The following is a 13,141-nucleotide window of genomic DNA, read 5'->3' as shown; positions in this document are numbered from 1 at the left end:
GGGGTATCCATAATAAAAAAAAAAAATATTTCAGTGCCCACTGACCCCACCCACCATGGAGCTTTATGAGGGGATGCACTACAGTGCCATATAAGGTCACTGCTGTGATGCTAGGGTTTTGTAAGCACTACACTCAAACACCAGTATCAGACAATGTTCACTACACCCATTAAGAACGTCCTATGATGGTACTTGGGCGATCCAAGCCCAAGTGGACCAACCGACTCAAGAGGGGTCCACACCAAGACCACCCATCTACAGGAATTCAAAGCCAAAGTGGTGTGTTGGAGTTGGGCTCCTCAACCACCAGGATCCTCTCCTCTCCTTTATGGGTCACCACGCATGGCAAACTCGCAGGTGGATGTTTAGATCCCAGAGGAAGTAAACTGAAAGTACAGAACCTTCTCTGGGAGGTCCCCTCACCACATACATAAATCCACATGGAGAGGTTCAAAGACCAATAAAACAATAAACGTTAATTATAAATAAATATAAAAGTTAGAATAAACAAATGTAGTTTCATGTTACAATTTAAAATTAAATTTATTTTTATCTTTTTTGGTGGTTATGAGCTAGTTCAAATTGACCGATTCTGTTTTGAGATAGGGTAGAGAAAATAACAGATAAACCATAAAGTTTCACTGAAATAATGTTTGAAATGTATTTAAGATGTCTCGGGGGGACTACACAAAGGAAATTTGAGATTATTGAAGTTAGGAAAGGCATTTTTAATTTTAACATGAAAATTACTTTGCACATTGATGATTCAAAATAGATACTCAATACATTCCTGGACAAATTTTTATTTTATTAGGCATACTTCACTACAAATAATTTTTCGTATGATAAAGACTTACTAACTGAAAGACACCAATTTTTGTGAATTTATATATTGAAAGTTAAAAGTATTAAATCTAAAAAGACTTTGAATGAGTACAGAGGTCATGAGGTTGATCACATAGACCAAGCCTATTTCGAGAGAGATAAATGTAAACAAACATTATTCAGAGACATCATATTCTAACTGTAGACTACAAATCATGGCATTTATCAATTTTTTTCAAGATAATTTTGTGCATGTGATGGTTTAGTGTTTCAAGAAATTTAATGTTATCAGTTACAGGACTGAAATTCAAGACAATGGTGGTAAGTAGTATTTCAAAAGTTTTTCAATTTGTTACACACTTACATGAAATTGGTAGGGAGTCCAATATCAGACTTTGTGATCTTAGACTTTCTTCTATTTTTTTTACCCATTCTTAACTTCCCAGAAAATGCATCTGACTTTTCATATCCTTGTTGAACTACAGAGCAGAAAACAGATTGTCAGTACCACACATTAACTTATGAAGTTCATTAAAATTTTGAAACAAGCTATTATTTCTTAAGCTAATTAAAAACTTTCTAGGCTACAATGAAGTTCAATCTACACTGAGTTAAGATCCACACACCTGGCTATTTAGTAAATTAAATAAATTAATTTATTAGGTTGAGGAATAATTCGTGAGAGTTTTTAAATAATTTCATTCAAGCATTACATGCAAGACTATACAATACTTCAATGCATGAACACATTACACCCAAAACATTTATTATGATACTTTATTTCATGTAATACCTAGGTATATAGTATGCATTGTTTTAAACAAAATTGCAAGAAATTAAATGTGAAAAGCAGATGGTGTCGAAAATGCTCGATTTTGTCCACTTGACATTCCATTTGATGAGCTGAAAATGAAAGCAAAAAGTAAAGACATATGAAAATCAAACACACCATCTATTAGAGCAAAAAATTATCTACCAAATGACAAAATATTTTGCAAAAGTGTTTCATTTATGAATATATTTTTTTAACTTGAAAAAACGCTCACGAATTATTCCTCAACCCAATATATTATATAAATTAACAATACAGTTAAAAAATTAAAAATCTACTACTGGTTTAAAAAGTTTTAGAGTCTTTTTATCCATTGAACACACAAACACAAAATGTTTTGCATGTGTGTATGTATGTATGTGGTTAACAGGAACCACAGAAATCTAGAATGTTATACTTAGTGTCTTAATATAATTTTTCCTTTTTAAGGTAACAAACGAGAAAGGGAAGATGAATGGAAGCATGTGATAAAAAGGCCAATAAATCCCATGTCCCACTCATACCCATGCCAGAAATGTACATCATTAATTAGATAAGTAGATATTCCCTCAAAATTCTCACCAAAGGAACACTAATTATAATAATAAAAAAAAATGGAACAACTACTGAGGCGAGATACACGATGATCCAAGTGAAGTACACATTACAAGGGAAATAAAATTATTTTGTAAGTTTGTGTTGTCTTTATTCATTTTAACTGTGTACTGCACTATATTTCTGTTAATGCACTACAGTAGCAATGCTTTGAACACAACAAACTAGACTCGACCACTTAAATGGGGTGTGAAATACTTGGCATGGATGCATGGTTACAGAAGATAAAAGTTTAACAAGTGAAATACAAGAAAAATGCCACAGACAGTGTAATGCACTTTTAAGCAGTACATGTGAGTACAACCAAATCGAATGTCTTACAAAACAAAATCAGCTTCTTTGTAGCCTAACCAATTTTCCTTAACTAGCTGATTTTTCTATGATACATTATATACATGTCCTTAAAATTGTGTGACAAAACGTTTGAAATAATGACTATTGGACAAGGAATGAATAAATGAATGTTCAGCATTTTAAAAATTAACTATACAAGTTTCAAGTTCTGTACCTATTGATCAACTTACAGACCTTTATGAACATGTCTACTTTACAATAACAAGAAGTTGCACATATTAGTGGCAACACATTAGAATGTTTTATTTTTGTTGGAAGTAGCTTGGTTGAGATTTTAAGGTAATAAGAATTCCTTGAGCCTGAATCCGTTAAGTTGCATTTCAATTACTAAAAGTTTGAAAAATAAAATTAATCAAATGAGGTGTTAGAATATTGATTTCAAACAGAAATATTTAGTAGAAATTGTTATTTTTATTATACTTTCTATGAAAAATGAAATGCAAATATTATAACCTTAATAAATATTTTAGTACCACTCATTAACATTAAGGTGGTTTTCACATAAATATACACTCCTACGTGAAGATGTGGGTTATCAAATCCATTCAAAACAGCAGTTAAAATTCTTACTGTTTTTTTATATATAAAGCTGCTGAATATGATGAATTTGTCACCAACTGTTGCAGTCTTGAGAGATTAACTTCAAACCCTGATAATAAGCATCATACACGATGTCAGGAAAATATGCACATTTGAGAAATAAATTTAACTCAAAAATATATTCTATAACCTGAACACAGTGAAAAGGTGGAACTTTCTTCTTTGGGGCCAAACAAGGAATGACCATTTAAAGCAAAGTGTAAAATAAAGTGAAACTTAAGTGATGTTATGCATGTTACCATGGAAATTGAAGTGTTTTCCCAGTAGCTTTCAATGTATTATTACAAGTGATGTTCATTTCTGGTGCAGTACTACTGGAAACAAGAATTTTAGGTGTCAAGAAAATAGAAATGTATTGTTTTAAGAAATAAAACTAGTCCAGAGAAACTACACTAAGTGTTAATAAAGTAAGGAATGATCATTAATTACAAAAGTATATGGAATAAAGAGAAACAACCCAGACATACAGGACATCAGACTAATTTTAAAAGCATATATCTCACCTGTAAGTGTGATTCCCATCTGGGTTGGCTGGACTGCATTATTCTGTGCTCGTTTTCTTTCTGTAATTTACAGTAAACAGGAGATTGTTAGAAACCTATTAAAGTTTACACTAAACAGTAGTTTGTTAGAAACCCATTAAAATTTACAGTAAACAGAAGTTGTTAGAAACCTATTAAAATATTCTAAGAACCTCTCACTGACACTAAAAATAATCTACCTCAATTGGTTGGATACAATATAGAAGTTTATCATTGTGTAATTAACATACTCAAAACACGTTATCTTATCTAATATACTCTTCAAAACAAGAAACCCAAAAGGGATATTTGTGTTATTTTAAAGAAAAATATATGTAATAACGTTACAAGCTCAGAGTATGTGATGTTACACGTGTTAAGGCACTGATTGTCAGACCAAAATAACAATAAAAGTTGTGCACTTTCAAAACGAAGGAAAACATCTGATTTTTTTGCCAAAACGCATGCGTGTCCAATAAATTTGTTTGAGAGATCTGCATGTTCTGCAAGTGCAACATGTGCAAAATCCCTATAAAAGTGACTGGTTCTCGGTTTCCATAGTTCAGCGTTAAGCCACCGACATGCAATACACTTACGCCAAGACTGACTGAAGCACAACGCAACAACTCCATTGGTCGCTTGGAAGCAGGTGAATCTCGATCAGATGTTGCCAGAGCTGTGAATGTCCACCCAAGCACCATCACAAGGCTATGGAATCGTCACCAACAACATGGATCAACTCGTGACCATCCACAATCTGGCAGACCTTGTGTGACCACACCGCACAAGATCGCTACATCCGGTTGCGTCACCTTCAGGATAGAACCACCACTGCAACGTCTACTGCCTCAACCATACCAGGGCTGTGTAGGATTTCCAATCAGACCGTACGCAACCGTCTATGAGATGCAGGAATCCGACCTCGACGTCCAGTCAGAGGCGTCATCCTCACCCAGCAACATCGTCAAGCACGGCTGCAGTGGACTCGGGCACATCGGGTATGGCCTCATCGACGATAGAGGCATGTTTGGTTCAGCAATGAATCACGTTTTATGCTTCATAGGCAGGATGGAAGGACCCGTGTTTACTGTCGCCGAGATAAACGTTTTGCAGCAGACTGTGTGCAGGATGTTGACAAATATGGTGGTGGCAGCATCATGATGTGGGCTGCCATTGCCTACAATGCCAGAACAGACCTTTTGCACATTTGAGGGAATCTTACAGCTCAATGATACGTCAACGAGATTCTTAGGCCACATGTGTAATCCATCACGGTGAACGTCAACGACGTTTTTCAACATGACAACGCCCGTCCTCACACAGCCCGACTCACCACTGTGTTCTAGAGACACCATAACATCAACATTTTTCCATCGCCCTCCAGATCACCAGATTTAAACCCCATCGAACATCTTTGGGACGAGTTGGAACGACGTATGCGACAGCGACAACCTCAACTGCACTCTACCTCAGCTTACAGCAGCTTTGCAGGCTCAGTGGACAGCCATTCCACAGGATGTGATTCATCAACTCATCGCTTCCATGGGCAGGAGATGCCAAGCAGTTATTGATGCTCACGGGGGGCATACTCGTTATTGATGTTGAGTAACGTTAAACTTCACCTAGTTGGAAGTTCAGCAGTGAATGTGCAAAGTTTCACACATGCCATACAGAACTACCCGGAATAAACTTGTTAACAATTTGTCTCATATTTTGCCTTTTGCGTTTCTTTTTTTGAAGAGTATATTATCAGTGCATAAAAAAGGAGATAACTAATATTATATATCAATATAGTTTTAGTTTATTTTTCAATTTTCATTTTGTAGCTTTTAATGCAAATATTCAATTGAAGTTAACAAAAATCCCTTATATGTTTCATACATAATATTTAACTCGGTGTTCATTTAAAGCTGGTATTCTGTACTTAGGATCATCAACATTAATGGATATTCAAACTTAAATATGAAACTATGTATATACTTAAAAATCACAACAGCTTGAGTCTGTTTAAAGGTGGCTACAATTTTTGTTGCTGTTTGTCTTTCTCTCACACATGCATATAACATACAACTCTATAGGAGAAACTGACTAGTGGTAAACTAAGCATTTACATGTTTTCAAAGTGAACACAAACTCTTCACTCTTCAAAAACTAGGATCAAACTTAAGCTAAAATATCATTAGCAAAGTAATGAATCATGCAATAACTCTTAAGTCTACATATTTCCTGAGAAAGCATTTTCATACATTTTAAACTAGATACAGTCAGGCAATTTAATCGATTAGCTGAAATTCAAGTGGCTAACAAACAGTTTCTGATTATTACTATTTTTAGTTATTCCGCCAACTAACTAACTAATATTATGATTAAATCGACTGTCACAAAAGAATCAAAAATTAGTATTTCTGGTTATTGATTTGTTTATTCCAACAATCAATTAACCAAAGTTATGATTAAGTCACATGTCACAAAGTAATCAATTACTCAAAATTGGATTTATAATTATTCCAATTATCTACGTAACCAAAATATTGCTGTTTGTTTGTTTGTTGCTAAACACAAAGCTATATAATGTTTTACTAGTGTTCTGCTCAATTTTAGCTTTATAAGTCAATTGTTTTACTTACATTTGTTTAGCGTTGGTAAAAAGAGAGAGTGGAAAAGCTGCTAATGCTATCTGTTACTGCCAATAATTTTGAACTGTAATAGCCTGGCAGCATCTACCATCATTTTATTTCTGCTCAGCTCAATGATCCCAGTTGCAACCACATTATAACTTTTGTAAGTACAAAAGTGCTTTCATTTTTCAATTGTGTGGTCAAATCAGCTTCAACAGCTCTAAGCAAATGTTATATTACTGTAAACTATCAGATATATGTTGAATTAAAAAGTTTCTGGGTCCGATATGGCCAGGTGGTTAAGGTATTCGACTCGTAATCTGAAGGTTGCAGGTTCGAATTCCCATCACACCATACATGCTTAGCCTTTTAGCTGTGGGGGCATTATAATGTGACAGCCAAGCCCACTATTCATTGGTAAAAGAGTAGCCCAAGAGTTGGCAGTGGGTGGTGATGACTAACTGCCTTCCCTCTAGTCTTACACTGTTAAATTAGGAATGGCTAGCACTGATAACCCACTGTAGCTCTGCACAAAATTCCAAAACAAACAAAAGAGTTTCTATACAACTTCTTAAATAATGTTGGTCTGATACTTGTTCAAAGTCATTAACATAGGTGAAACATTCTATGATCTAAAAGAATTTAACTGACTAAATTCTGTACAAACTTTTCCAATCAACCAATGCATTAAGTTTTGAGTCATATTTTTGGACTTATTTAATCACTGTGATTAACATTATTTTTTTTCAGATAATCTTGAAGTATCACATTCATAGAATCTAAAGGAAGCAACAATACTTTCTGCATTATATACAGAATTATTTTTTTTTGAAAAATTACATTTTAAACATTAAAATGTTTTGAGTGGTAACTATAAAATTAGCTTTTTTTTGAAGGGGGGGGGATAAAATGAAATTTTCATCACAAAGGATTTTTTTTCATTTACAAACACTCACAAAGAAAGTTAAAAAAAAAACATACCCAATCGTCGTTGCTGACGAGCCTGAATTTTTTCATCGACAACCTTTTTAAAAAAATTTGCTTCTGTTTCATCAGCAAAGTTCAAACCAGCTTGACAACTCTGCAAAAATTTATGGTTTCAAATAAGTTCCATAAAAATACTGTTACACACTTTTCAAAACTATAAACTTGTATAAGATGGTATCAAAGCTTTAAACAAAGGTCACTATTTAAACTAATATCACGCCTAATATCAGTTCAAGTAGATTCTGAACTCCTTAATGGCGAGGTTATTATGAAATGTTAAGTTTGTCCATTTGTGTCAATCTTAGGAAAAATGTCGTTTTTAAATAAAATAGCAAATTATTTTTATTCAGTAATTTTTGTGAAATTCTGAAAAATATTCACAAGTTTAAAAAAATAAAATTCCTCTTGAAGGTATTGCACAAACTCAACAAAATATTTTTATGACAGATATTAAAAAATTGTTATAAAACTAAGACTCAACACTAGATGAAGGTTTACCCAGGGATGTTAACTATCAGGGTGTAGGGAAGTATGGCCGCACCCAGGTCTCGACTCATATCCTCTCACAATAAGAAAATATATAAATAAATAATAACTATGCATTTATTGTATCTAAGTTCAGAATAACAGATGCTTGCTGAATGATACCTACTCAAAATATGAATAAAATGATTTCTGTAGGTTCTGACATATTGGAAACTGGCATTGGTTCGATATTTTTTTAAATTCAATAATATTCAATTTTTAATTTTATTTATTACATAATTGTATTACTATAAATTTAACTGACTTGTAAATTTTAAGATGAAGCATGTACATCCTAGTGGAGTACAGGTAAAAAAGAAGGCTGCAGAAAATAAGGCAAGGTTTGAAAAGTTTCCTAAATTTATATGGTATTGGTATTAAAACCAACTACTACCCTTGCACTGCCTGTGGACTGGATTGCCTGTAAAATTGAAAGTTTTTGCTGACATGAGTAACAGGGGTAACTATCCACCTGGGTTAAAGCAACAAATATTTCATAATTGAGAACAGGCTTCACCAACCTGTCATGCAAAGTCTTCCAAAGCAAAATGTAGGTTGTCATTTTCTGCAGCATATTATAAAAAAATACCAGCTTCTGAAATACATGTACATCGTACTTAGTTGTATCATTCAGTTAAGATGGATCTCTGCTATTGTCTTTTGTAATAGTTGGGGAAAGCTGCGACAAAATTGTGAGTCAAAGGTTACAGAACCCGAAAACTGGCAGCACATTTCATGAAACATAGGACATAAAATTCTACCTACCATCTCCGTTCTTGCATGATTTTCACCCAATGGAAACTTAAAGATACACTTAAAGAGTAGCTGAAGTGTCAAGTAAAGATTGAAACAAATTACTGGACACAGGCACTTGATTACATAGTCAGTGTGATGATAATATTAGCCTTTTCAAACCAAGCTTTCAGAGGATACCCAGAAAATTTGCAATGTCAAAAATAAATAAGAAAAATATTTTCTCGATCATTGGGCTCTTAGCAATATATGTTCTAATATTGTATGATCTGTTAGAAAAAAAACAAAACGATAAATCAATTTATAAGAGTCCTCATATGTCTCCACTAACCTTAATGTTACCATCAGTGAATTGTTTGTTGGCTTTATAAAAGTACATCACCAGGATGCATGACAACTGACTAAGACACCAATCCAATGTATCAGTGATTCTGGTTTACAAATTGAAAATTTAAATGAACAAGATTATAAAGGCACTGCAAATATGAATGGTTTATATTCAGGTGCGCATGACTCAAAAAATTGCAGCTAAATGTTAAATTTGTACATTGTACAGTATATAATCTGAGCCTAGTGATAAAAGATGCTGTGGACAACATTCTCAAAGCCCATAATGTTTCTGCTCTCACTGAACAGGTTTGTTTTATCCACTCTTACCTTTGTACAATGGGACATTTTAACTTCTATTTCAACTGCTAAAGATCATAAACAGGGTCCAGTAACATTAAAAATGGTTGTGCCCAACACAATGGTCATTACATCCGAATTCCACAAATATTCTACATCACAGACTTCTTGGTGTGATGAAGGCATTTTTTGTTATAATTTTTGGAGTGTGTAATGATGACACTGAATACAAAACAAACTTCAAATTTATGAAACAATTCGTTTTTCAGTGTTTTTATTTCATATGTATTTTAAGGAGCAGTTAAGCTCAAAGTCAACTATGCATGAAATAAAAAAGTCAAAAAAGTAGCTTTTTCATATTAATATCATTGGTCAGAAGTCAGAAATTTGAATTTTGTTACTCAATTGGTATACCTACTTACACGTACTTGTAAACCTGCTTATATACTGACATTTTGTATAGACCCTACCTACTGTTTTTTCCCTTTTAAAACCAACACTTATTTTAATTGAGTGAGCAACAGTGAAACATTTTCAGTTCCACCAAGGGTCCCAGTCATCTGTCACACCTGGGTCTCTTATTAGGTTGTTACACTACTAAGTTTATTTCTGGATTATTTAAACTGAGGATTTTCATATTCTATCTGTAGAAAAGTATGCCATTTTCTTGTACATAACCACTGTGACTAGTCAATTTACCATTTGTATATTTTTCCAGTCCAATTTCCACCAAAATTATATAACTTACAAACATATTGATAGAATTGAGGAAAAACAGAACAGAACATGTGTAAATACAATTTATTATGGCGATGGCTTTGCCAGCAAAGGCATCATTAGGTACAAACTGAAGTGCTTTGTAGCAATGTTTATAATAAACATTTAAATAAAGAACAGATAGAGAACCTTGACATTCACCTGGAGACAAGTGTAGGTAAGAAATGGTGAGATTAAATTGGTTTCATCATTTTGAACTTTTCTGGATTTGTTTCTAAACTTTATTTCCAAAATTTCTAGACTGTCTAGTTTTTTACCTTTTTCACAGATACATAAAACTGCACATTTCTTTTTCTGGGTCACATTGATGTTTGTTTTAACAATTTCCTCCCCATGTAATTCCAAGGTGTATGCTAAGATCACTTCCAATTCTTTACTTAAACATATATATATAAAAACCTTGCTAAAATAATTTCAGTCTGTACCTAATAATGCCTTTACTGGCAACACCACAGTTGTAATAAATGATATATTTGTAGAAAACGTAGAATTTTGTTTTCCACAATCCTGTGGTTATGGAGTTTTCTCAATTACCAAGAGTTTCAAGTATCAATCATATAATGAATTTTTTGATGCCCTACACATAGGTAGAAAAATCCACACTTCACATTTACTGATTTGTTCCACTCTGTACAATTCACTATTTTCCTTAAAAGAAAAAGTGGTATTTAAAACAGATAATTTATATATGATATTTATTTATAGAGCTATTACTCCTCAATTACTTCTTTGGAATTTTGGTAAATAATAAAACATTATGTACTGATTTTAGATGACATATAAATTACTTCAGGAAAAAAAAAAAGGATATTCATGATTTTATATTATACACTATTTCATAGTTTTTAAAAAACATGTAGGAGAGAGCTAATTTTGGCTTTATTCTTTACACATAGAGTAACAAGTTATAACTAAAAATAAAAATGGCCATTATTGGTCAATTAAGAAAAGCTATAATTTTATGCAGTTTTCTCACATAAAATGGTTTGGTTTGTTTTACATTTTGCACAAACTACAAGGGCTATCTATGCTAACCATTCCTAATTCTGCAGTGTAATACTAGAGGGAAGATAGCTAGTCATCACCATCCACCACCAACTCTTGGACTACTCTTTTACCAATGAATTGTGAAATTGGTTGGTTGGTTTAGTGTTTTATGGCACAAAGCAACTAGGCTATCAGTGCCACACATCAGGTAAAAAGTTAAAATTAAAGTAAAATTATTAAAATTAATAAAAGGAAATTAAGATAAAACAAAACAAAGTTTAATTTTATAATTAAAAACATAAATAGCATTAAATCCAATTTTTACATCTAGTCTACAGCAGTAAGAGAAAAACTACAGTAATACAGATTGTAAAGGACTTTCTGTAGCATAACTGTAATTATCATAACTCACTAGGATGACTATGTGCAAGTTCAAAAATCAATGTCAGTCACATGAAGTTGGCCTTTCTAGTCCTGGTTTCAAGTTATTTGATGTTATGGCCATTTTCTGATTTCAAATTGAACTAAATGTACTTTGATTCTTAAAAGGGAATCACATTAAAAAAGGTATATTTTGTAAATTAAATAGCTTAAATAGCATAAAGATTAATGGCCTTTAAAAAACTAAAAACATTTCTAAGGTGGACAGTGTCACTATCATCAATAACAGTCTAATGCCATGGATAAACCTTGGGATAAAACATGTTTAAAATGGTGCTGTCATTATAGTAGTAACAATGGCAAGACAGTAAAATGTGGCTTATTGTGACCTGAATATCATACAGACAACACATTGGTGCATCAGTCCCAGATAAAAGAAAACGATGAGTTGAAAACCTGTGACCAATGCATATTCTAGTTATGACAGCTTCCTCTTTCCAATCCTTATGGAAGCAAGATGGACAAAGTCGAATAAAGGGTTTTATTTGAAAAAGTTTGTTTTCATGTTGCTAACTCCAAGTTGACTGTGAACTGGCACAGAGCCGAGTCTCAAATACAGAACCATAGTCCGTGTATGGAACAGGCACAGCAGTGATAGTGCCAGAACAGACAGATTTAGCTGCAGTGTTGGCGAGCCAGTTCCCACGAATACCAATGTGGGTTGGTATCCAGAAAAATTGGACAGAAGATGTTAAAGAGAAATAGGCCAATCAGTTTTGAATTTCGGTGAGAACTAACATGAAGCGATTCTAGGGCCAGTAGAGAACTAAGGGAGTCAGTATAAATAGTGCAGTTTGAGTACTGCTTAGCTTCTACATGATCCAAGGCAAGAGGAATGGTGTAGAATCCAGTTGTAAACTCATAAACTAGAGAGGGAATTCTGCATGCAACCACTGAACCACAACAAACTATGGCAGAGCCTACAGAGTCATCCGATTTTAAACCATCTATATAAACAGGAATGGAGGGAAGATTTGAAAGATATTCAGTGAATAACATAGTATTTCCAATTGGGTGTATCTGCTTTTCTCAGATGACTTAAAGAAAGGTTACTTCTGGGGAATATAATAAGCCGTGGTGGGGGGCTGACCAGTGGATGCAGCAGTGTTATCCAACAACAGACCCAATTCATTTAACTGCACCTGGATACGAAGGCCAAAAGGAGCAATGGCAGATCATTTGTTCTGAAAAAGCCTGGCCCATCGAGGAAAGAAAACAATCACAGGTGGGATGCTGAGGTAAGGAACGAAGTTTCAAAGCATACAGTAAACACAGTTGCAAATGGCAGAGGTGTAGAGAAAGTTCAAGAGACTGTGTATAAGCTCTGAACTGGGAAAGTGTGGAAAGCCCTGGTGCAGAGCCAAAGTCCCTGATGATGAACGGGATCCAGCATCTTCAAGGCTGAGGTTCTGGCAGAGCCATAGACCAGTGACCCATAGTCTAGTTTTGATTGAATAACTGTATGATATATCTTTAGCATAGAACATTGATCTGTTCCAGAAGTGGTGGAAGAGAGGACATGCAAGATGTTCAGTGCTCTTGTACATTTGACCCATACCTGCTTGATGTGTGGTATAAAGGTCAGCTTATGGTCAAAGATAAGCCCCAAGAACTTTGTCTCAGGGACCACAAATAGCACAACTTCACTGATACGGAGTTCAGGATCAGGGTGAATACCCTGTTGGCAGCAAATGTGCAGG

General features: G+C 33.9%; 1 protein-coding gene across 1 annotated transcript in view; it reads right to left on the bottom strand.

Annotated features, from left to right (window-relative positions):
* The window catches only part of LOC143222124 (actin nucleation-promoting factor WAS-like), a 43,237-nt gene that overhangs the window by 18,968 nt on the left and 11,128 nt on the right, over positions 1-13,141 (bottom strand). The window contains 3 exon segments of the mRNA XM_076448116.1: positions 1,190-1,304; positions 3,709-3,768; positions 7,326-7,425. Of these exon segments, the coding sequence (XP_076304231.1) occupies positions 1,190-1,304; positions 3,709-3,768; positions 7,326-7,425 (275 nt within the window).

The sequence above is a fragment of the Tachypleus tridentatus genome, chromosome 8 (assembly GCF_004210375.1).
Source record: "Tachypleus tridentatus isolate NWPU-2018 chromosome 8, ASM421037v1, whole genome shotgun sequence".
NCBI classification, from domain to species: domain Eukaryota; kingdom Metazoa; phylum Arthropoda; class Merostomata; order Xiphosura; family Limulidae; genus Tachypleus; species Tachypleus tridentatus.
Note: the sequence above shows the minus strand (reverse complement) of the source record. Positions and strands in the feature narration are given on the sequence as shown.